Source organism: Triturus cristatus, chromosome 8 (assembly GCF_964204655.1).
Source record: "Triturus cristatus chromosome 8, aTriCri1.1, whole genome shotgun sequence".
NCBI lineage: Eukaryota > Metazoa > Chordata > Amphibia > Caudata > Salamandridae > Triturus > Triturus cristatus.
This window is the reverse complement of record NC_140591.1, coordinates 1,532,408,195-1,532,433,451: the sequence shown is the minus strand read 5'-3', so window position 1 is coordinate 1,532,433,451 and position 25,257 is coordinate 1,532,408,195. Positions and strand designations below refer to the sequence as shown.

General features: G+C 44.9%; 1 protein-coding gene across 1 annotated transcript in view; it reads left to right on the top strand.

The window, feature by feature from the left end:
* LOC146806072 (extracellular calcium-sensing receptor-like) overlaps positions 1–12,398 on the top strand; it is an 89,129-nt gene extending 76,731 nt beyond the window's left edge. The window contains exon 6 of the mRNA XM_085623855.1: positions 9,815–12,398. Within this exon, the coding sequence (XP_085479981.1) occupies positions 9,815–10,731 (917 nt within the window). The 3' untranslated portion in view covers positions 10,732–12,398. The remainder of the gene's footprint in view (positions 1–9,814) is intronic.
* The last annotated feature ends 12,859 nt before the right edge of the window (positions 12,399–25,257 follow it).

The window sequence follows — 25,257 nt, the reverse complement described above, 5'->3', positions numbered from 1 at the left end:
TCCGACCCCGCTGCGTCAAAGCCTTGCGCCTGCTTAAAGCAGGCGTAAGGTGTGACACACCATGTGGAAGATAGGCTGGGTTAGCACAGTGCTGGAGTTGCGTTGCACCCGCGACACAACTCCAGCACTGCGCCAACCTTACGCTGACAAATGCGGCACGCATCTGTTTATCCTTGCGCCATGATGCGCCGCATTGTAAATGTGGCGCATCTGTGGTGGTGCAAGGTTAAACTTGCGTCACGCATCTTTCCTGGCGCATCCCTGCTGATTTGCAGGGATGCGCCAGAAAACTTAAATCTGCCCCTAAGACTCCTACAGTAAAAAGTGTATACCAGAGTGTATTCAAAGGTCACCTTCTCCTTCCTATTTTTCACGATCCCACACAAGTCTTGCAAGATCGTAACTTTTTAAAAAAAAAATAACTTTCTACTCATCCCAGGACTTATGTCTTACACACTTCCTCTCAATAATAAGCACCACAATATGCCTTTCTATGCCTAAATGCCTTTCTACTAGTAGTGTGTATTGTAAACTCACCTACCCCTTTTTTTATTCACAATGCTGTGAGAGTCCTGCAAGATCATAACATGATTTTAACAACAATATACATTTATATTTATCACAGCAGTTATCCCTTAGAGACTTCCTCTCTAAATCTAGGGGACAGCATGTCTTTCTGCTGCCCCCTCATATAGATTTTTCACTTAATTTCCACAGCACCTGCAATTTTTTACAGTAGATAGTAATGGCGGCAATTTCATTTCTAAAATTCCAACAGCCAGTCAATAAGAGCACTCACTCTTGTGGGACTCGCAGAAGCGAAGGCTCACAGGAAAAACAGGTGTCTTGACCAATCACAGAGCTCCATTTTTAATTTGTGCTCTCACAGGATGCTCACGAGAATCTCGCAAGCCAAACTGTCCAAATATCTATATTTTTTACTCTTAATATCTCAACAACTACTGAACAGATTTACCCTAAATACATCGAACTAAAATATTGTTTCACACTAATATGGTTAAGCACATACAAAAATATTGTTTTTTCATATATAACATTAATATAATGTAAATGAAATTCATTTTAAAAATATTTAATACTATACATAAACATATACATAGCATATGAAGTTTTTGGCCACTCGTGGTGGCCGAAACGCGTCACAGACATGACTGAGCAATAAATATTGGAGCACTTGATTTTCGGAGTTCGTGCCCATTCCTTTTTGGATGCCTATAACATTTGGCATTGCTTTTAATTTTAATATATATATTAAAAATCTATATTTCTGTATGTTTTTAACCATATTAGTGTGAAACAATATTTTATTTTCGATATTATAAGTGTAATGACACAATATTTTTGACACAATATTTTTGTAACACAATGTTGTTTTCAATATTCTGTCTGTGATCCAATATATGTCTATTGTATTGTATTCTATTCGCCTTGATTAAGACCAACACATCTTAAACAAGAAGAGAAAACTCCCCATTCAGAAGACCACGCACCAGTCACCAATGTAGCTCCAGAACACTCTCCTCCGACACCAGAAATCTGTATTGAAGAGAACCGGATTTTGCCAAAAGAGGATCCAACTCAGCATAGGACACAGTTGCATCTAAGCCCACAGAACCACAAACACAATGGAAGCCAGCAGAGAGGAACACAAAAACCCTCCAATAAAGGGCCAGCTGCCCTGCAAAGTAGACTACAGCTCATCAAATCCCCCTTCTCATCCATCACTTCAGGCTAGCATCTACAGTCTGGCCAGAAGAGACACCAGATGTGAATTAATGCAGTCGGCACAGTCTAAACAAGAGAACACTAGCCCTACAACTTCCTGGAACCTCTCACCAATGAACTGTAGATCCTGGGACAGCTCTACCTTGGAAATGACCTACTTCATCTGAATCCCAGGGACCCCAGCAACTGACACACAACCTCCACAGTCTTGGCCCTGGAAGGTGAATGGATCATCCATTCCTCGAGGTATGGGTGAAGGCCAATACCCTTGTCCTGCAGAATAGCCACCAAAGGGCCAACCCCTTTGGAAAATACTCACAGGTGGACTTCATGCTGAAGGGAAGAAGAATAAGATGGAAGTGTTAGGGCAAAACCATAAGCCTTAGGAATTGCCAATTAGGTGGCCAGACAGGAATATGGAGCTAAGCTTTCTTCAAGTGCAGCATCGCCATAAAGTCCCCCATCAGGACCAACTGAATCATGATCTAAATAAGGTTGATTTTCAATGGAATGATTTGGACAAAAAGGTTGACCATTTTCAAGTTGCTGGTGAGCTGTTTTCTCCCATTATCTTCGGGACTGGGTTACAGGTGAGACCCCACAATCCTACTCCTCTGGTGGAACAGGGTATATTGCCTTCCTTTATTACATGGTATGTACTTCCTGCTCAAAGAGAACCCTGACACTGCCTCACAGATACCAGCAGATTCTACTTGCCTTCATACTTAGCCTTGCTAGGGCTCTTTTTGTAAGCCAGCCATATTTCAGCATTCATGTGATACCCATTTTTCTTGCTGACATCATTATTGCTACTCTCCTTCACCTGTTCTATTAGCTTCTTTTTGATATTCTACCCTCCTCTCTCACTTCTTCTCAACCTACTGATGGTCATGTTACTCTCTTCTATCTGTCCGCCTTTGGTCATTGCTCTAACCCCCATTTAATTCCTCATCTATCAGTCGCAATTCCTCATTCCTCATAAATCATTCACATTTCCTCATCCATCATCCTTAATACTTTATCCTTCATTCATCATCCGTCATTCTTGATCCCTCATCAACTGTCATCCATCATTCTTCATCTGTCACTCCTCATCCCTTGTCAATCATCCATCATCCAACATTCCTCGATCACCTTTCAGCATTCCTTATCCATTATCTAGTATTGTTCATCTCAAATCCATCATCTCTCATCCATCATCAATCAATCCTTATCCCTCATCCATTTTTCTTTAAGCACTATTCCTCATCCATCATTTCTCATACCCTAAACCCCAACTCCACCGTCATTCATACATCATCATTGATTCCTCATCCTTCATGTCTCATACATTGTCCCTCATCTACCAGTCCTAACCCATTAGCCCTTATTCATCATCCCTCATCCTTTATCCTTCAACCAGCATCCATAATTTCTCATTCTTATCCCTTCACCATCATCCCCCATCCATCATTATCAAATCCACATCCATCATCCCTCATACAACATTCTTCATTTACCTCTGGACCATCACCTAATTTCCAGAATTCCGAATGGCCCGAAAGACCTGGCTGTTCGAATAAACCTGCGGGGCCTGCCAGCACCTGGATACCCTCTCTGGTGATTAGCTGGGCTTTATAAACCCTGATTGATTAATTGATTGATCATCCATCATTCTTCATCCGTCATTTCTCAAGCCTGAATCATAATTCATCATATCCCATTCATCATTCCTCATCCATCCTACCAAATCCATTATCCCTCATTGCTTATCCATCATCCCTCATCCATCAACAGCATTCCATCGCTCCTTCTCCCTCACCAATCATTCCTCATACATCATTCCTCAGTGGCTAAGTTTCTGTAAAGTAGCTGGATTTTATCAGCTGTAAAGCTTACAGTGGGCCTTCAGGACAGTGCAACTAATATAGCCTATTTCACACAATGACCACGACGTTCCTATACCAACATTAGGTTGTCTTACTACATGGGAAAACAGGGACCTCTTTATACTTCATACTTTGAATTTCAAGAGGATTCAACTTATTTCCCAAACAAACTTAACTGAAACTCACCCCTACCCTGAGAGGACTTAGTGCTCTTTTAACAACAACGACTCACTTCTCAAAGCCCATTCCCTTTGTGTCAGCGTAATCATTTCTAATTTTACGTTGCCTCAATTTTATGCTCTATCCACATCTCAGCTTTTCCAAATTGCTACCGAACTTCACGGATTGTCGCTTGGCCTCCTGTTGTCCGTGGTACACTGAACAGCGTAGATTTGCCACCAGTGGTCAAAACGTGTCCACTGTTTTAGGTTCATTTGTATTTTAGTTTGGACTCAATGCACTCAGCCTTAACTACTGGCTGTAAGTCCTCACCCTTGCACAGTAGCTGTGACCTTGTTTCAGCCTGGAGACAGAGGGGACGGTGAATAATAGGTTCCTGGCAATGCAGCCACTGCCCCTGATGTTGGCAGCTGGGGTCTTCAGGACATGTTACTCTTTAGATGACTATGAATGGGAAAGGTAGGGCCAACTAACAACCCTCAGTTCTCCCAATACAGGCAAGCCCTACAGCAGAGACTAAATGCACAACGCAGGCATGAACTAGTAAAGCAAAATACTTTGATTTCTGGTGAAATGTAAACTCTTGAGAAGAAACCAGGAGAAGAATTTCCTCAATTAGAGGGAAAGTTGATGGAGGAAACTCCTCATTTGGCTTCTCTTCAAGATTTAGCTCTTCCTTCACAAATTGGAGGATTTGCCTTTACCACCCAACTCTAAATCGAGGTCTGCGTCTTTGTACAGTGTGTGCCGCACCAGTTGACCTGTTTAAGCGCTATCTTGGACCACTTTTACAGTGACATTATGTGACAATGAGCAAACATTGTGATGAACTTTGCTATGATGCAATACACTGAAGAAATTGAATTGAAGTATTTTTGTTAGAGTAATAATGAAGACCATTAAACACAGTAGAATATTATTTCCATAACTAATATCAGCTTTGTCAGATCACTTTAGTTTCTTCTGAATTCGAAAAGGTGCATTCCAATAAAAACAACATAAAGCATGACATAAGACACAACTGCTTATACGTTTTCACTAAAACAGGATTTTTGCCCAAGATAGCAACAAATAAATTAAAATGTATTTCTCAACCGAATGTAAGACTTGATAAAAATGTCAACAAATATTTGGGGAGCAGAAGGGACAGGCATTTGCAAGGCCAATAGGTTTTGCCTACGCGATATTCATTGCTTTGTCATTTTTCTTTACAGGTTGCACAGCTGAGCTGCTGTGCAACATGGCTTAAACTAAAAAAAAGAAGTGCTATGATGCGATCAATGCTGGCCATGTCATACTGTTTTTTTTACACTTTAAAGACATGTTGCACCATGTAAACAAACTTTGACGAAGCCAACAGATTTTCCATAGGCAAAACCTATTGGCTTTGCCAATGCTTTCCGTGCTGGGTAGGAAGAGGAGATAAAGGAAGAGGGAGGAGATAAGCAACAAAGCAGCAGGGGGAGTGAATGGATGGAGAGATGTGGGAGGAAAGACAAAGAAGCAAGGACGGTGTAGGGGGAGATAGCGAAGAAAAGAAATGTGGCTGGAGAGGGAGAGGGGAAAGAGATAAAAACATAGGTGCATATTATCAAGCACGGCGTTAAAATTATCGCTGTTTTAGCCCATGTTGACACCAGAACATGGGCTTCTATTGGAATTCTCCAGGGCATATTATTGAACCCATTATCGCCACTTTAGCTGCAGTTTTCTGCCGCTAAAGCGGCGATAAGTTTAACGGCGTTTGTTGATAATATGCCCCATTATGTTCTAAACGTGTAGTTATACTGCATCTGTGAGGTGCGACCTGTATGCTTTGTGTCCGTAAACTTCAACAACTGTCCTCAGCACAATGAAAAATAGAAGAAAACACGGCGCACGTGGAAAGACCACCCAGTGACCTGAAGCGGTCTAATGTCACTGGGACTTGTGATATATGGAGCAGGCATCAGCTTGCACTGCAAGCTGGAGAAGGATCTCGCCCTCAAATGCAAATTGTACTGAAAATGTTGCTGTACATCTACAGTGCTTCTGTGCATGTGATCAGTAAACCAATAATGGAGAAAATCTTATGGGTTTCTAGACCTAGAAATGGCGCTATGTCTCTCCCAAGGTAAACGGTGGCAGGCTGTCCCTGAGAGCATTGTGAGGAGGGAAACTGTACTTGACGCAGAACTTACCAGTGGAATGTAGCACATTCCTCGTTCATGAACCTTAAAAGCAGATCGATGACTATAAAAACCCTGGAGCCTGGCAGGACGTGCCCAGCCACGGTACAACCTCCGAAGCACCTTGGTAAACACGCAGACCCTTACTAACTACTTTGCAGTTTTATATAACGCAAACTTGAGCAGAAGGTATCAGAGCGCTGTACATAGAAACATTCATTTTTAGGCGCTGGGAGATAAATTGATTTGCCCAGAATCACATAATGTTAAGTCTCCCGCCGAGACTCGAACGGTTCCCCAGCTTCAAAGTCGCAGCTCTAACCGTTACACCACATCCTCTTCCTTACAGAATGGTAAGGTTAGAGGCACTCCTTGGATACCGCTTGAGACAAACAGGAGCCGAGATGTCGATATTGCGTTGTCGGGTATGGCGCAAGACCTGCAATGAACGCACATTGAAACAGTAAAATGACACGCATTGGCAACGCCTCCAATAGCAGATGCACCTGTACAGAGTGCTAGATGGCAAATAAGACAAGTATCACGGGGGATGAGAGGATGTGGAGCAGCGGCCATAGCTGCTGACTCGGGTGCTGGGGATCCCAGCTCTAGTCTCAGCGGTGCAACAGCCTGTGATTCTGGCCAAATCACTTAGGGCCAAATGCATCAAAGTAAGGAATTGCAATTCCTAAATTGCGATTTTTATGGAATCACAATTTAGGAATCGCAATTCCTTATGGATGTAGGAATCGCAAAAAAAATTGCAATTCCTACACATTCCTTAATTGTGACTCGCAAATTGCGATTCGCAATTAAGGAATGGCTTTCCATTCATTCCTATGGGCCTAGAGGGCCTTAGGAATGAATAGAATTGTATGCGCAATTTGCGAGTACCAAATAGGTACTCGCAAATTGCGCATGTAATTTGAAGGGTGCAAGGTGGCCAAAAGGCCACCCTGATGCACCCCAAAAAAAAGGCAGGTATGCACTTGTGGTGTTCACACATGCCCCTTGTGCACCACAATGCCCTTTGAAAAATGCATGTTCTTGCATTTTTCAAAGGAATTGCAAATTACCATCAACTTGAAGTTGATCGTAATTTGCGATTCCGAATTGCGAGAACACGTTTTGCAAATGTATGATGCATTGCATTTAGTTAATCAGAATTCGTGATTCGCTAACTGCATTTGCAATTAAGGGAATAGCAGAAAATTGAGATTTGCTTAATTGCGAATTGCAAAAAAGGTACATGCATCGGAAAAGGTTATTTTGCGATAGCAAAAGGCCGAATTTTGCGATTCACACTGTTTGCGATCGCAAAATGGTTTTAATGCATCTGCCACTTAATCTCTAGGGGTGATAAATTGTGCTATATATATCCCCTAATTCAATTTAAAGTATCATGGAAGCCGAAAAATCAGAATGAGACACAACTGTATGAAAAAATAGTGCCAGCAAGGTGGATGTTAACAGTACTTCGGCTATGGCAATTGATAAGAGAAGCAGAGGAGCAACAAGCATTGGTATATGCAGGAAAATCTGCAACAGTCAATAGAAATGGAGTAAAAGAAAGAAGCAAGCACAGGAACCAATGAAAAGCCAGGAAAGCCAGGAATGTAAGCCCCTTTTAAGATGTATATTAAAAAGAATAGATTTCACAAGCACAGCCCGAGCCTGCGCAGGCGAAACCTAAAAACAATTATTCCTAGTCGTCGTTTGACACTCATTGGACTTTGTTTTTATTCTGTATTAATTTGCAAATTAATTATTATTCCACAGATCTTATTAAAAACTCAAGTGCCATAATATCTTTTGTATGCTTAATGCTAATATTGGAAATTGCCCAAAAGCACTATCGAATCTCGGGGATGCTCGCATAAAATGAAAAAAAATGTTGGTCTGTGCAGTGAAAAACCCTCCTTAATTAAATAGATTTCATTAATCATGCCCTCAGTCCTTTGTAAAATTTACAACAGAAGATAAAGTGTGCAGGGGTTTCCTAACAAATCTCGTCACAGGGACAATCGTGTATTACAGCCAGGGCCGGACTGGTCGTAGCGGGCTCCGGGCGTTTTCCCGGTGGTCCGCCAGGGTGGAGGCCAGTTTTGGGCCCCTAGGGGGCTGTTTTTGTTACAGGGCCGTTTTTGCAGCCTGTAACGAAATCAGCCGAAACCGGTCCTGACAGACTGCTCGACTGCACCCCAATCCACCGGGGACTGGCCGAGCACTTTGCCAGCGCCCGTTTTGGTTCCCAGTACGGCCCTGATTACAGCATTTGGGTTGTTGTTAGAAATAACTTTGAGATTGTGTAAGGGTGTATGAGTTATGTTGAAGTTTATGGATGAGGTTATGGGTGAAGTTTTATTAAGGATAGCATTGGGGTTTGTATTAGAGAAAGGATTTAGATTGGGGTTAGAGAAAGGATAGGTATTAGTGTGTAGGTAATGTTAGGTTTAAGGTAGGTCATGGTTTTATGCTTACGTTTAGGCTTATGGTCAAGTGTGGGATTAAGTTAAATCTTAATGCTCTGGTTAGTGACGGTGTCAGATCTATGGCTTATTTTGACATTCTTCATTTGCAATCTTATCAGAACGATTTAAAATGTTTTCTCTTTATAATGGGGTATTCAGAAGCACATCTTCATAAAAATATTTGTTAATTTTTGCATTCTCCTGCATTTATTACTGTATGCTCCCCTCTTTGAATTCTGCAATGTTGACCAATATTATTTGAACAAATGCTACTGTCATTACTCAGATTATCCATCACTGGAACTGAAAATAGTGCGATTTCATTCCGTAACACGTCATGCTGCACTGCTGATATGTAGCCGGCTAGTTATTTACTGAGTATATTGGTATATTGATTCTAGAAAATGCAATTAAAGCTGAACTAGCTGTACTACAGGGAACAATAGCATCAAACTCAGTGGACAGGATATCTGCCTGGAGAAGGGAAACATTGTTAGAAAACACAGAATTGTTTGCAAAGATTGGGAACAGTTATGATACGTTTATGTGTCACAAGCACGGGCAAATGCATTTTACAGAAGCCTTTGGTGCATTCTTTCACCTGCATCTCCAATGATTCAGCCTTTCAATAGAATGTAATCATCTACACATCAGAAAACACAATTGAAAATCATGTTCTCATTAATCTGCAATCAACTTCAACCCGTCTTCAGTCTGCCTAGAAAGCTGTTGGCCGCCAAAGAGGGCCAGTTGTGCTGACATGATGCTTACTATGTTTGGAAAGTTGAAATGCTGATTCCACTAAGTTATTGCTGTAGGGTGACAAGATTAGATTAAACTTCTTAACTGAAAAACATACTCTAGTGTAGGAAACATATATTTATTTTACAAGCTGGTTGCAAATGACAGACTGCAGTCATTTGTCAGTTTGATCTAAAGACCAGACGCAATGCAACTACAGAACAATTGTCATGTGTAAAGTCTCATTGGCTGTTTGAGAGCAGAACCCATGTCAGACTCTTATGGGATTATCTGGATGGGTAAGACTCTATGGTAAATTGATAGTAAACATTCTAGAACCAAGTTTGAATGTACTCACTTAGTCTGCAGACCTCCTAACATTATTTGTATTTATCTGTGTTTCTATTGGTCATTGATTGTATAAGCTTATGCTGCATTCCAAGTTCCCCCTGGCATCCTATGTCAGTTGCATATGGTGTTGACTCTGCATGGATGCTCCAATAAAGAGTTTTTACTTTGTCACTTATATTGGTCCTCGTTCCGTACCACATTTTGGCGACGAGACAGAGAGTTACCACAGTTTCTAATGTTCTAATGTAAACCTTTAAACTTATCCACTCAAATATCTTCTTTTTTTCAGACACAATTAAATGCTTAAAATGTCCTGATGGCCAGTGGCCGAATGACAGACGTGACCAATGCATCGAAAAAGAGGTTGAGTATATGACTTATGAAGAACCACTGGGGCTAACACTGATCCTCTTTGCAACCCTCCTGACTATCCTCACTGTTGCGGTCATGGGAGTCTTTATTAAGTATGGGCACACCCCCATTGTGAAAGCCAACAACCGTGGCCTCAGCTACCTGCTTCTCATCGCCCTCGTCTTCTGCTTCCTCTGCTCCTTCATATTCATCGGCCGCCCCAGGACGCTCACATGCATTCTCCGACAAACTGTGTTTGGGGTCATTTTTTCCATCAGTGTCTCATCTGTTCTGGCAAAAACCATTATTGTTGTTCTTGCATTCAAGGCAACAAATCCCAGCAGCTCTGCAAGGAAGTGGCTAGGACCAAAGACCCCCATCTACATAGTTTCCTTCTCTTCATCAATCCAAATTCTCATCTGTAGTGTTTGGATTGCGAAGTCACCTCCATTTCCAGAACTGAACACAAAGTCATACATTGAGAAGATCATTTTTGAATGCAATGAAGGGGAAAACATATTTTTCTACTGCATGATGGGATACATGGGTCTCCTGGCTTCCATCAGCTTCATAGTCGCCTTTGTCTCAAGGAATTTGCCTGGAAGCTTCAACGAGGCCAAGCTGATTACCTTCAGTATGCTGGTGTTTGTCAGTGTTTGGCTCTCCTTTATCCCAGCCTACCTGAGCACACGGGGAAAATACATGGTGGCCGTGGAAGTGTTTGCTATTTTGTGTTCCAGTGCGGGATTGCTCGGCTGTATTTTTTTCCCCAAATGTTACATAATTCTAGTGAGACCCGACAGTAATACGAAAGGACATCTAGTGGGAAAACCACATTTGGGTAATAGAAAATAAGAATGCTTGAATACGTGACTTTTGATATTTTATTTGTTAGCTGGCTGAGGTGGTGGAGTGAAAGAGGGAAAACATGAGGGACTATGGATGAGTGATATTTCACACCACAAAGCAAAAAGGATCCTGTCTGCCTTGATGGCCTTGAAATTTGTGAAGAAAGTTATGGATGCAAAGCTACAATGCATGCACTAGGGTGCCTTTGTCCAGACTCAGACAGTGGCACCCATTTTATTGGGATATGCAGCAGGACACACCTGGTTTTAAAATGGGAAGTGTAATGGCTCCCCTAATGTGGATGCATTCATGTTGGGGAATTCATTGGATCTTATTAACCCTCTACCAAATCTAGCCCACTACCAAGGTATTCCTCCAGTAGCGTCCATTGTGAATCATCCCCTGTTGGTTTACTTTATGTCCCAACTAGGAATGTGGACTTCCACCTGTCCATGTACCAAATGGTACTTGCACCGGGGAAGCAGGTATTCCCCACTTTGCCTGAAGGACACTACTGTAAATGAGAGGACTTCCATCTTTGTATCATATTCATTAATTTTAAAAGGGTTGCATGACCTCTTTTGCAATACCAAGGTGTGCCTAAGCGCAAATCTGGTAGTTTTGTGCAAACGTATTGCCCCCAGTCTCATTCTGTCATATGGCTTGTTTGTAGATGAATGACAAATCCATGTACCAGAAGCTTCTCTCCTTTGCCCAGATGGGATGATCAAACCATAGCCCAAGAAGCAAGATATGTTCAGGCACTCTGAAGAATTTACCCAGAGTGTCAACATTAGAAATTTCAATGGTGTTAGAAGTGAGGACACATGTAGTGTTCCCCACTATTTGCAAAGCAGAGCTGGAGTGGTGGGAGGCGCGTTTCTATTTCTTTGGAGCTCCTCTTTGCTCTACTCACCTACTGGCTGACCAAAGCGCTGCATGGAAATCAGGAGAAGGAAGGGAATCAAATGCATCTCTCCATCATTGAATTTCCCTTGAAATAATGACTGAAGTTTGGGTCCAGAAAATTCACTCTGTAGCCCCCCCAATGTATTCTAATGGTGGCCAAATGTCAATCCAGGAGACTGCTGTTTAAAACCTGTTTTCTTCACGTGTATACATTGTGGCCATGGACAAATAATCTGCCTGTGCCTTACTTTCTATGGGTACCAAAATTGTGATAGATTTAAAAATACATGGTTTATTTACAAGCAATCTCATTATTTTTATTCTCCCTTACTCTTCTGTGGCCTTACTCATGAAGTGGCACCTAATTGTCCTCATAAAAAGGGGCACTGCCCAAAAATCCTCCTAGTCCAACTATTCAAGCACCTTAAACCAAGGCTGCATGTCAAGAAGGGCCGAGGGATGAACTAAGGCCTTCAAGAGCAAAGGATAAACTAAGTACCAGGATAACCTGTAAGCAATTTAGACATTACCTCCTCATCTCACTTTCTTGTCCCTATCATTACTCATGAGGACATTGAAAATCTGAGCCTGCAGCTCCGGAACCGCACCACAAAAGGAGGCAGAGATGTCAACATAGAATACAGCACCCAGTGCATTTTAATGATGGCAGCTCAATTCACACACACACTGAGGGAACAGAAAAGACACCAGAGCCAAATGATTAGCAACCAGAACCAACATCCAGCACGTAGTGGGTCATGAAAGTAGAGAGTGCTTACCAGGTACTATCAGTCAATCAATCAATTAGGGGTTTATAAAGCACGCTACTCCCTCGTGAGGGTCTCAAGGCGCTGGGGGAGGGTGGGGCGGCGGCTTCGGGTTAGCCGAAGAGACAGGTCTTGAGGTCCTTCCTGAACGTGTGCAGGGGTGGGGAGCATCTTGTGTTCACAGGGAGCATGTTCCAGGTTTTGGTTGTGATGTGGGAGAAGTCTCTCCCACCAATTCTGTTTCTGCAGATGCGGGGGACTTCTGCCAGGGCAAGGTCGTTGGAGCGGAGGTTCCCCTTGGGTACGTGGAAAGAAACTCTCTCGTTGAGGTATTTGGGTGCGCTGTTGTGGTGAGATTTGTAGGTGTGGGTCAGAAGATTGAAGGTGACCCTCTTCTCGACGGGGAGCCAGTGTAGGTCTCGAAGGTGTTGGGTCCTGTGCTCCTGGCGTGATGTTCCCAGGACTAGTCTGGCTGGGGCGTTCTGGATGGTCTGGAGCCTGTGTAGGAGCGTTTTGTTGATTCCGGCGTAGAGGGCGTTGCCGTAGTACAGTCTGCTGGGGATGAGTGCGTTGGTGACGGTCCTTCTGCTGTCGGGGGGGGATCCACTTGAAGGTCTTACGGAGGATGCGCAGGCAGTTAAAGCTTGCAAATGTTACCCACGCAGACATGCTGAGCATTGACTAAAAGGCGGTTACGTTTTTGTGGAATGGCCTTGAACCTGACTAGGCACAGTCCAGCATGAAACCTTGAAGGCCAAAGACTGCATTCAGTAAAGTTCCAGATGAAGGCTGCAAGTCATAAAGAGAGGAGCCAAAGATAACAAGAACTTTTAATGTGGGAGTAGGAAGACAAGCTCTTCAGGGAGACAGGATCTGGGTAAAACAAAGGGAGTATGACTTCAAAATTCCTATGAATCATCAAATGTCAATAATATTTATTGTATAATTAATAAAAGTCTTCTCTAAACAAAAGCAATACATGAGTCATGGACAAGAAAGCAATATTTGAGTAACACAAGCACATAAAAGAAGCTGAAATGCCTTAAAAAAGACTTTTAAAACAGTATTTATCAGATTACATTTAATATACTAAAAAGGATTTAAGATTAGTAGCAAACATAAGAATGCTCGGTGGTTACTAAAAATGGCTGTGGGTGCCGAGTTTATTCAAATTGAGGTAGTAAGACCATAGCAGCAAAAATCACCATAGTAGAGATGGCCCCATATTTATTAATAGCTAAGAGCATAGAAACATATAATATCAGCAAAATTGAAGTAAAGTAAAAACCCTAGAGGTAGCAATCAATATTAAAATGCTTTACGATAGAGGAAATAGCCGTAATGAGCAAAAGTTCTTGAAAAAGGTCCATAGCAGCGAGATTGGGAATGACAGCAATGATGGTTGTTGAAAGGCAAGGAAAACAATGGCTTTGACAATATTTAAATGCTGCACATTATATTGCAAAGTGCTAATCAGTGTTCAGATAACCTACGTAGTCTTACACATGGTCAACACCAGAAGCTGCATGCCACGCCAAGCTTTCTGTGGATGAATTTGATCTTTCCAGATTTAAGTTTGGGCAGCCTTGTCCAGGTCTTTAAGGAGGTCATGTACCACTCTAATGTATTTATTAAATGTAGCCAACTTGGTTGGCTCCATCGCCTTGAAAGCACAGTTCCTAGCCTCATTGCAGGTTCATATGCCGTGGCTTAGGAGGAGTGAGATTAACAGAGTACACCTGGCAAGGAGCAGCGTCGGGCAGCAGCCTAATAAGTGGTCAAAACATTATTTTTTATAGCCACACAGCCTTCACTTCACAGTCCTGGAAAGGGAGGGCCAGTTTGGGTTAATTTCCTAAATTTGAAGACCCATCACCCTTGCAGCCAATATTTGTTTCAGACAGGCTCTCCCAATTTAGCACTAAAGATATAGCTGTGGCTTCAATCAGAGTGGGTAAATATTAATGTACAAAGATGTCAGTGCTTCTAATATCTGTGTGTTCTTTAGTTTGTCCATGTTGCTTGATTTTGACAGTGCTTTTGTGTGCTTGTTGAGAATAGATTTAAATGTTGTGTATGAGAGCAGTAATTTTCTCAGAGTGGACAGGTCTATTTGGGGAGTACCAGCTGACTCATTTAGATAAGTGGACCATAGGCTACTCTTAATTCTAAATATGTTCTGTAGCACAGATTTCAAAGTGTTAGGAGTGGCCATAACACATCTATAGTAGTATTTTAAAAAGCGCCCATAGTGGCCCTCCTACTCGAATTCAAGTCTAATCAATCAACCTCTTATATATTGGGCAGCCTAAAGACTTGCTTGTATGCTTTTAGACGGAGCTGTTCGGTGGCTTTAGTAAGTTGTGCAGGAAAAACTTCAAGGGTGTAGGTGATCACAGGTAGTAGGGTAGCCCTGAGCACCTTTCAAATTGGAACAGAAGGGAGACTTTCTAAACAGTGAGAAGCTGGCAAAGTCTAGTAGAGATTGGTACGGCCTTTGCTTTAAGGTGGCTCAAGTTAGTTTTAGTGTTGCCATTTGTGAAAAGCCACACGCCCAAGCAATTGTATAAATGACCTTTTGTTTAGTTACACTGGCACACTGGGCCTCAGAGTAACTCACCAACCTTCTGGTTCTTTAACCTACCAGGGGCACCACACTATTAAAAAGTTCACCAATGGATTCCCCTAGGTATTTTTATTTACCCCTGCACACACCTCACCACCTATTTCACCAGATCCACCCCACACACCCGCACTCACCAAATGGCTTTTCTCTTAACAGACCTCCGTTAAAGTGACCCTTCGTGGGCCCGTCGGGCATTGCAGAGCCGGCCCGACGAGGATCAAGAGCCCGATGATGAAGCATGACATCCTTAAAGGTGTGTGAGAGCAACTAAGAGGCAAGATTTGGCCCTCCCCTTCGGGATTGGATCCTTGATACTGGGGATGAACCTCTGTGCCTCTCTTTTTTTCATCCTCCTCTTCTTATCTTTCCTACTCTACATCTTTCTTTTTTGATAGGGTGACACTTTGCACCCCCCTCATGGAACAGTGTCCCTTGTGATTTAACATAAATTACGTTAGGTACAAACCAAGAAACCAACTGCAGAACTATCTGGAAGCTAGAGGTAGAGAGCTTTGCACTCCAGGAACCCCCAACTCACCAACCTACTGGGTAGAGGTCATAATCCCCAGGAAGATGTTCTAAGGGACAAGAGCTTCAGAGACACCTCACCTAGGGCCTCATGTAGGTAGCCAAATACCGGTCGGTAACGGCCGATTTTCGGTAATTATACCGTTACCGACCGGTATTTTGGCTATTGGTATGTAGGGGGACAATTATTGGTTTCGGAATTTACCGAATCGGTAAAATTACCGATTCGGTAATAATACCGAATCGGTAATGTTACCGAATCGGTAACTTTTCCGAATCGGTAATTTTACCGATTCGGTAAATTCCGAAACCAAAATCGAGATGTAGGGGGAGTGTGTGGGTGTGTTTAAGAGTCGGTATTTACCACCAACTTATAGTTGGTGGTAAATAATCAATGTATGTGTTTATGCATTTTTACGCGCGTAGCAGTGTGCAATGTGGCATACATACATGCCCTTAGGGCATGTATGTGTGCCACATGTGTACACATGGCCGAATCAGGGGTGCAACAGGGTGTCAATGTGACACCCTGCCACCCTTGCATGTGTTCACCACATTACCGAATCGGTATTTACCGATTCGGTAATGAGGCATACCTTCCCATCAATGGGAAGGTATGCCTCATTACCGAATCGGTAAATACCGATTCGGTAATTACCGAATTGTAACGAATCGGTAAAAAATACCGACTCATTACCTACATACGAGTTACCACTTCTAAAATACCGATTCGGTATCGTTCGGTATTTTAGAAGTGGTAACTGGTATGCTACCTACATGAGGCCCCAAATGTTCAAAAGGATCAGACTGAAGTTTGCAAGGTAACAAAACTAGGATGCAAGGAGGAGTCCCCACAAATTAAAGGTCAAGCTAAGAAGAAACCCCGTGATAAGCCCACAGCAGCGGAGTCAATAGACTGCAGATGTTGCCAGAGTTCCCTATAGGCCCAGGTTGCTTCAACATGGCAGGTGGCCATTTCCAGATAAAGGCATTTTCAACACTAGAACTGGAGCATGGAAGTCCTCTCAGAGTACCCTTTTTTAAAGGAAGGCCATGATGTTTGTATGCTTTCCGAGTGAGCATGCACCTGAAAGTCTGAACTGCACAACAAATAACAGCAAGCTACGCCTTCCAATGTCATTTGTGGGCTACCAAACTTTCCCCTGCATCACCCTCAAGCCAAGACCCTGGGAAAGACTGGGAACAGCAAGCAGGAGGCCCTCTGGTGAGGGAGAGGTGAGTACATCCACCGCCAAATCTCTTTCTGACTGGAGATTGGAGCACAAGACTGGGAGCACAGCCAGGTCTGCTACCTACGTGCCAAACCTGCTGCACACATGCACAGCAGAGAGACAGAAGTCCTAGAATGAGAGGAAAAACCCAACTCAAAAAAGTTCACCTTTGAGTTGCCCATTTTTCTGATGTAGGTAGCAGATACTCCTCTGACCAGAGGACCATCCAAAAGACCACCAGTGCCACCTCCTTTTACTGGTTGCACCATGATTGGCTTACATATGCCTTGGTAGCAGCATTATCTGTCGTTACAGCTGCCATCCTGGTTTGGACGGACCCCACAAATGCCCGAAGAGCTAGAACAGTAGAACAGTATATAATACTTTCCACTTGGATTTGGAGAGAGAGCCCAGAATCCCAAATCAACCATAACTTGAAGTATGTGTGGTTAAGACTGTTTGATCCAAGGCAAGAAGAGGAAACCCCATCTAAAAATGAACAAGAACCATCCACAGATGTAGCTCCTGGGCAATGTCCTCCGGAACAGAAATCCTGCTATCATATTGATAGGAACCGGAACCCACCAACTGAGGATGTGCCTCGGTGGCACTGAGGCCCAGCTCCACAAACACAGTGGATGCCTGTAGAGAGGCAACAAAGGGTCAGTCACATAAGGAATACAAAACCCTTCCAAAAAGAAGCTTTGCGCCCTGCCAAAATAGACTACTGTTCCCCAGATTCCCCTGCACCTGCATCACTTGAGACTAATGCCTGAAGTCTGGTGAAGAAAGTCAGCAGATGCAAATAAATGCACTCAGAACAGTTCAAAAGCAAGAACACCATTCTCACATGTGCTGTAAACCTTGCACCAATGAACTGCAGATCCTGGGTAGGCTCCAACCGGGACTTGGAGAAATTGATCAAAAATCCCTGAAACCCCGGCAACTGATCCACAGCCTCCACATTAACCAAACTCTTGGCCCTGGAAGGTGGAATAGATCGACCGGTCGTCAAGATAAGGGGGAAAACCAATCTCCATGTCACCCAGAATGCTCACCATCAGAGTAAACCCCTTAGAAACCCACCTTTGGGACAGACTTCCAGCTGAAGTGAAGAGACTAAAATGGAAGTGTGAGGACAAGACTGTAAACTTCAGGAATTACAGATGAGGAAGTGGGACAGGAATGTGGAGAGAATGTTCCTACATGTCCAATGACACCATAAAGATTCCCTGACAGAATCAGAGGTATTATGCTAGGGAGAGTCTCCATTTTGAATGGAATCATCTGGATAAATAGGTGTACTACTTTCATATTGATGATGAGATGCAATGCACCCATTTCCTTTGGAACAAGGAACATGTGAGAGGAAAACTCTTAACCCCAGTCCTCTGGAAGAGCAAGGGAGATCATCTTCCTAGCAAACAAGGATTGAACTCATGGATTTCAACAGGGTGCTATCACGGGGTCTGGAATATTGTAAAAGAGAAGGGGATTCTATCCTGTAGCCTTCTCCAACAATCCCCAGCACCCAAGTATCTGAGACCTGGTTTGTCCTGCTATCCTCCCCTTACAGGGCAGACTACTGGAAGAATGGGCTAGTCAGGAGTGAAGAAAATTACCCCAGTTCTTGTTCATGGAGCAACTAGCTCCAAGGCCAGCCCCCCTGGAAGAATATCTGGGGTACGTAGAGCTCTTGCAATCACTTGCAAAGGACAGTGGTTGTTTCTGACTCTTGAATGAATTGTGTAGGAGGTCATCCAGGTTCCAGCCAAGAAGCTTAAAAGCACTGCTGACTTCTGATGACCCTTTACCTTCCAGTCATAGGTGCAAATCTGGCACCAATCTTCTACAACAGCACTGGAAGGAATTGCAGTAGCAAGAAGGATATCAAGGAAAGCATCAGTCAAGAACTATGTCTATGGTTCCATCTTTGTGAGAAGCACAGGAAGATCATCACCTGCTAGCAGATGCAAGAGCCAGCTTGCCCTTGTCCACTAACCAAACCCTGAGATTAGATTGTATACTCGCATTCAAGTCTTCCTTCCTCCAGGGAGGTCCGGGAAGAGGGAGAAGAGAGAGCAGAACCCCAAAAGACTTTTCTCAGCACTATCCTTAGCCTTCAACTCCCAAAACGTTCTCACCATTGCAGCATGAAGAAAGACTTCTGGAAGCCCAATAGCATTGGAGGAACCTCAGTGGAGGAGTCCCCAGTAGTGGAGCACATGGACAAGATTTGGGAAGCAAAAGTCACAAACTCCTCAGAAAAGTGCATGCAGCTCAGTCCAATACTTAACTGAGTGCAATGCCAAAATAAAAGTAGGTCTGGATCCACCTCTCCCTATCAGCTCAAGGATTTTAGAGATGTGGGGAGCTCAATGCAGCAGAATGCTACATGCAGCCAGCCTACCATGCGGAGAGGCCTGCACATCATAGTTGGCATCACTAAGTCCCATTACATCAACAATAAGCACCCCTTCGAGCCAGGACCTAGCCCCAGAAAAAACCCAGAAACTTTTATGATAGACCTCTCAGCCTTAGAGTGGTCTTCCCCCAAACATTCTGCCTTTCCTCCTTCTGTTTTGCTAGAATTCGATTTTGTTGGCTTAAGGACTTTGTGCACTTTACCACAGCTATTTAGTGCTAAAGTGCTTGTGCTCACCTCCCTAAACATGGTAAAATTGGGTTACACGGAATTTACACGTTTGATTTAAGTCCCTGGTAAAGTAGTACTATGTCTACTCAGGGCCGGTAAAATAAATACTACTCGTGGGCCTACAGCACGTTTTGCACCACCCACTTAGTAGTCCTTTAGAACATGCCTCAGGCCTGCTATTGCAGCCTGTATGCAGTTTTAAACTGTCAATTTGTCTTGGAAAAATATCCCCTTTGCCAGACCTAAACCATCCTTGTTAATACATATGTCACCCCTAAGGTAGGGCCTAAACAACCCTTAGGTCAGGGTGCAGTGAATTTAAATAGTTGACATACTTTTAAGCTTTACGTGTCCTAGTAGTGAAAAACTCTTAAATTTGTTTTTCACTACTGCAAGGCCTACCTCTTCCATAGGACAACATTGTGTTACATAATCACATTTAATAAGTGATAATGTTTGTTTGGTATCTAAGGAGTTGTAATCTAATACCCTTTTTAATGGTAAAGTGAGAGTTTAAGTCACAATTTTGAAAATGCAACTTTAAGGAAGTTGGCATTTTCTTGTCCTAATTCATTTATGCCTGTATCCTGGGTCACATGACTAGGTGTAGTTTACAGATGGCCTTTGTGTATTCCTCCCAGACAGTATCACAAAGGTGGATTGGGTTTTGGCAGTATGGGCTATCCTGCCAGGATGGTAGGGGCAGAGCTGTGCGTAACCCCACTTAAACTTTAAAATAGCTGCCTCAGCACACACACAAAAGACTTCACACTAGCCTTCAGTGACCTCAGACAGCCTGGGACCAGGGCGGGGAGCAAGGAATTCGCAGAACCATCTGTGGGAGGAAAACTCCAAAACTTCCTTCCACTTCAAAGCTGGCACCAGGTATAAAAATGGGACCCTCAGACCTCCTCTACAGGACACTGCTGGAGCTGTGGATATTATAGAAGAAGGACCACTCGGTTGCCAAAGGAGTGTCCTGCTGGTTGAGGCCTGCTCTGCTTTCTTAAAAAGAAGACTGGACCTGTCCCCTGCATCCCAGACAAAGTGACTCAAAGGGCCAGGTGGGTGACCACTTTTTAGAGCTACAGGGACATAATAAGCTCAAGAGGCCTCTTTGCATTACCACGATATCCATCTGTGATGCCTGTTCTGCTCTTCTTGCTACAGCGCCGACCATCCATAATGCTCTCCCTGCTCCTTACGGCCTCCAGCTACAAGGACATAATTAGCTCAAGAGGCCTCTTTGCAGTACCACAATATCCATCTGTGATGCCTGTTCTGCTCTTCATGCCACAGCGCCGACCATCCATAATGCTCTCCCTGCTCCTTATGGCTTCCTCCACTGTGAACTGGCCTCTTCTACCTAGACTTTGAGAAGGTAGCATTTTTAGTGGGACTAACCTGGTCTCTGCATCTGGCCCACACTCCATCGACGTCGGCCTGAACTTGTTCCTTTACCAGGGTCTAGCATGACCAGATTAAGTGGCGCTTTTAGGCGCTATACTTACCTAAACCTTTTAAATTGTATATTTCCGGTTCTACTGTTCGAATTATGTGGTGGTGTTAATTTATGTAATACATTTTACTCTATTGTTCTAAATTGGTGTGGGCTTTTTCTTGTGTTCTGTTTCCACTTTATTACTGTTGGTGTGCTGCATAAATACAATACACATTGCCTCTAAGTTAAGCCTGCTTGCTTTGCGCCAAGCTACCAGAATGTTAGGTAGAGTGCTGAATTTGTAAAATAATAAGGGGGATATTCTCAAGAACGTGTGATAACCATCGCAAATTTAGCTTAACGCAACTCTTCACATCGCAGTCTATCACGGTTAAATAACTCTGTGTTACCGTGGTATTCTCAAGCCGGCGGTACCATGCGATAGGCTCATGATAACGCGTCAAATGTCTGCGATAAAGTCAGCGTGATGCCGCAAAAATGCGAAACACGAAAGCAAAAAAAGCTGCGATGAGGCCAATCGCGATACAAAAATCAGCAAAAAACAGCCCCAGACCTGCAATTCCCACGTGTCATGTGGGAAAATGCACTATAAAAGCAACAAAAAAAGGTAGAAAAAAAGAAACTGTGTAGTACCATGGATGCACCCAGACCGAGTGCAGAGGCCAACGCGAACCCCACAAGCCCCACAGACCACCAGCAAGGAACATCAGGGTTGGGGAAAGGCAAGGAGAAGAGGAAGAGGAAGATGGGGTGCAGTCCGCAGGAAAACCAGATCATCGTCACAAAGGTGACAGAACACTACCATCAACTGAACGCCAATTTAATAAACGTGAATGCAGTCGGAGTGTCGAGGAGGTCAATGGAGGAGGCCAAGAGGCGCTGGCATGATGTGAAAAGCAAAACCAAGCACAAACCCGCTGCCAACAGGAAGGCAGCAACGGCGACAGGAGGTGGGAGTCCTGCGCCACAGGAGGAGCTGGAGGAAATGGAGGCCACAGTCATCAGTGTGGAGACAGTGCAAGGAGTCGGGAGTAAGGACATAACTTGATAGGACCTGACACAACATCAAAAGGGTGAGCAACGACCAGGGACTGGGGGGGGACGGGGGAGATGGGCACAATGACACAGATGCACAACAATGTGTAGCACACTGCACACCCACAATGACCCAGGGTCATGTCCCTCATCCCCGTGGCACAATGCAGCATACACACATAGCAATAACAGCACATCCCACGACAATAGGGTAGAAAGTGCAACACCGACACTGCAGAACAGAGGACACAACTGGGTCTGCCCATGCGCAGAAACAGGCCAACCACATCTAACATAGCAGGAAACTGTGAGATTGAAATGTGTGTGTACAAGCTCACATCCGCCATGTAGTCCAAATGTCCACTGTCCCACATCAAATTTCAGCACCTCCCAAACAGTCACAATGTACATTGTCATACAGTCTGCATGTAAACAAGAACAATGCGCCAACATACATGTCAACACAATGTCAACATGCATCTCCCCTTCACATTGCAGAGGGACAAATAACACCTCCAGCAGAGCAGACCAGACAACTCATCAGTGGTGCTGGAGAGGACCACCACACATCCGACGCCCTACAACAGCTCATGGACATCTTAGGCAACCCACCCCAGGAGCAGGGCAGTCAAGCTACATGGAGGAGACCCCAGCCCCTGCAAAGACCACACAGCAGGAAGCACCCGCCACCACGGCTGGCTCCCAACACCCCACCGAGGCACCCATGGCCTTCCAATGCCAGGTGTCAGAATGCCAAAAGGAAGTGGCCGAACAGGTGCGGGTGGTGTCAGTGCTCATGGAAGCCGAACTGGACCACATACGTGGGTGTCTAAGTCCCATCAGGGAACATCCACACCCCACAAAGGAGACCCACACTGCAACAGAGACACATGCATTTGCACATGTCCTGTAATGAACCACGCCTAGAGCCCTGGATTAATCATTCACACACCCACTCCGGACCTCCGTACGATGGCCCAGTCCTCTCCTCTTACGTATTGAGTGGGTGACGACAAAGCTACATGTCCAAGGTCTCACCCGCTGCCAGCAGGGACATGGTTGCGTCCGCTGTACACAGCACAATGTAATGTTGTAGGGGCCGGGGCCCTCATGCATACATCATGTACACACGGACATACGCAGATAGTTTGTGGGATTGGCTACGGGCATGTGCGCCCGGCCCCTTTATTGGCAGGGTCACATGCACAGTGATGCCTGTGCTGGATGTGTGTGGGGTGAGTGTAAGCCATCCCGCAAGGAGTGGTTTGGGCTGGCAACAGCTACAACAGTGAACACTATTAAAATGGAAACAGAAAACACCAGCATTACAGAGACAACTGTGGAGCATCATGGTGGTAGCCGGAGCAAATACAGAGATCACCCAATGAGCAAACAGAAGTGTCCATGAGCTGTGGTGCAGTGAGTTAGTGGCTCCTGTAGTGCTGAGCAGGGTATCAGGCAGATGATGGCATCCACGACAGGTGTGAGCAACTCTGATATTCTGGCAGTAAGACACTTCCGACTCTGGAAGTTGGCGTTTGGAGGTGGTCTTGGCAGTGGTGACGCGTGGCTCCTGCGTGATGCGACGTCTGGGCTGGTCAGGACTCGATTTGATGTGTGAGCCCTGGTGGATGGCAGTTGATGCCGGAGGCAGCGGACAGCACAGGGCCACATACACATGGTGTCGATGACCCAAGGCCATCGTCTCAGAGGCCATCCAATATCTCAGCAGACAGGGTCCCTGACTTGAGCTGCACAGAGTTAGTGGCCCAGGATGCACTGCAGCCGGCACAGGCACACCGCCACGGGACGGTGACTTGCGGTGCAGTGAGATAGGGCCACGCGAGCTGAGCAGGTCCTCATCGATGTCCGAGGTGAATGTGGCAGAGGGTTGCGGGGGACTGTGGAAGGTGTCCTCCAGGGCCTGATGCAGAGGGTAGAAGCCGCCCGGAAGCGGCAAACAGAGGAGTGGAATGCTACTGCCTTGTTTTTGCCACCAAGTAGTCAGTATCACCGACATGATGATGACGACAACCTCCAGTCCATAGACTCAGTTGCCACCAAAGTTCAATCAGAAAGTGTCCATGGATATCGGGGAACAGACTTAGTGGCACAGGAGCTGAAAGGGGATGCAGTCTGCGATGAGGCCTGTACAATGATAACAAATCTGCCATAAATAAATCAAGACTGAGTTCTGAAAGTGTGACCTACTCGACCACAGTGTAGGCCCAAGGCAGCGGTCAGCGCGGGCCAACCGCTGTTCAGTGAGCTCCTTCTGGAACACGAAGTTGAAATGGTATGTGGGGGTGACTTGTGGTTGATGGAGGTAGAAGCACCAGAGCTGAGCGGGTATTCAGTCAGCGACGATGACGTGTCCTGCCTGGTACGGACTGGATTGGATTGGTGTGAGGCCTGCTGGACCGCAGTTTAGCCCGAAGGCAGCGGTCAGCAGGGGACCACAAGCACGTGTCGTCGGCTTGTGATGCACAGAATTACTGATACCAGGGCAGTTGTTGGTCGTGCTCGATCACCTCCGTAACGATGATCCTTTTTTCCTCCTGACTGAAACGCGACTTCCTCTTACACCTCTCCTTGCGTGCAATGATATGGACTCTGCCATGAAGAAATCAAGACTCAGTTCCAAAAGTGTGATCTACTTGAGCGCAGTGTGGGCCTAGGGCAGTAGTCCGCGAGGGCCCACAGACACTTGTGGTTGGAATGCTATACAGACTTGGTGGCACCACATCGAAGGGAGTATAGGGACATAAAATCAGCCATGAATATGTGCACGGCCATAGTGTAATCAAGACTCAGTTCCAAATGTGTGACCTACTTGTCCGCTATGTATGCTGGTGGAGTACGTCAAAGTGAAAGGAGGACTGCGGACCTTGCTTGAGGAAGCTGTGATGGTCTGAGGAGGCTGCTAAGCTCCCGGGCCTCGGGTTAGGGGTTGTATAGGCACGTGGTGGGCCCTCTTTGACACACGCCAACTGGCAGAGTGGGGCCTGGGTGCGCAGGGGTGTGCAGGACGGGTTCGGGGACCAGCAGCCTGGGGAACAGCAGGCACACACGATCGCAGGCAACACCGCTCATAGCGTCGGCGTCGGCCTTGTGGCACGGGGAGAGGCGCCGCCCTGGCAGAGAACATGGGCATTCCGGAAGAGAACCACGCCTAGAGCTATGTGCTTTTTATTCACACCCCTATGCTGGCCTGGTGTATGCCGTGCCAGCCCACTCCACTCACGCTTACAGGGGAGGACGTAACAAGCTACATTTTCACGATCTTCCCCACTGGCTGGGGTGACATGGTTGCGTCC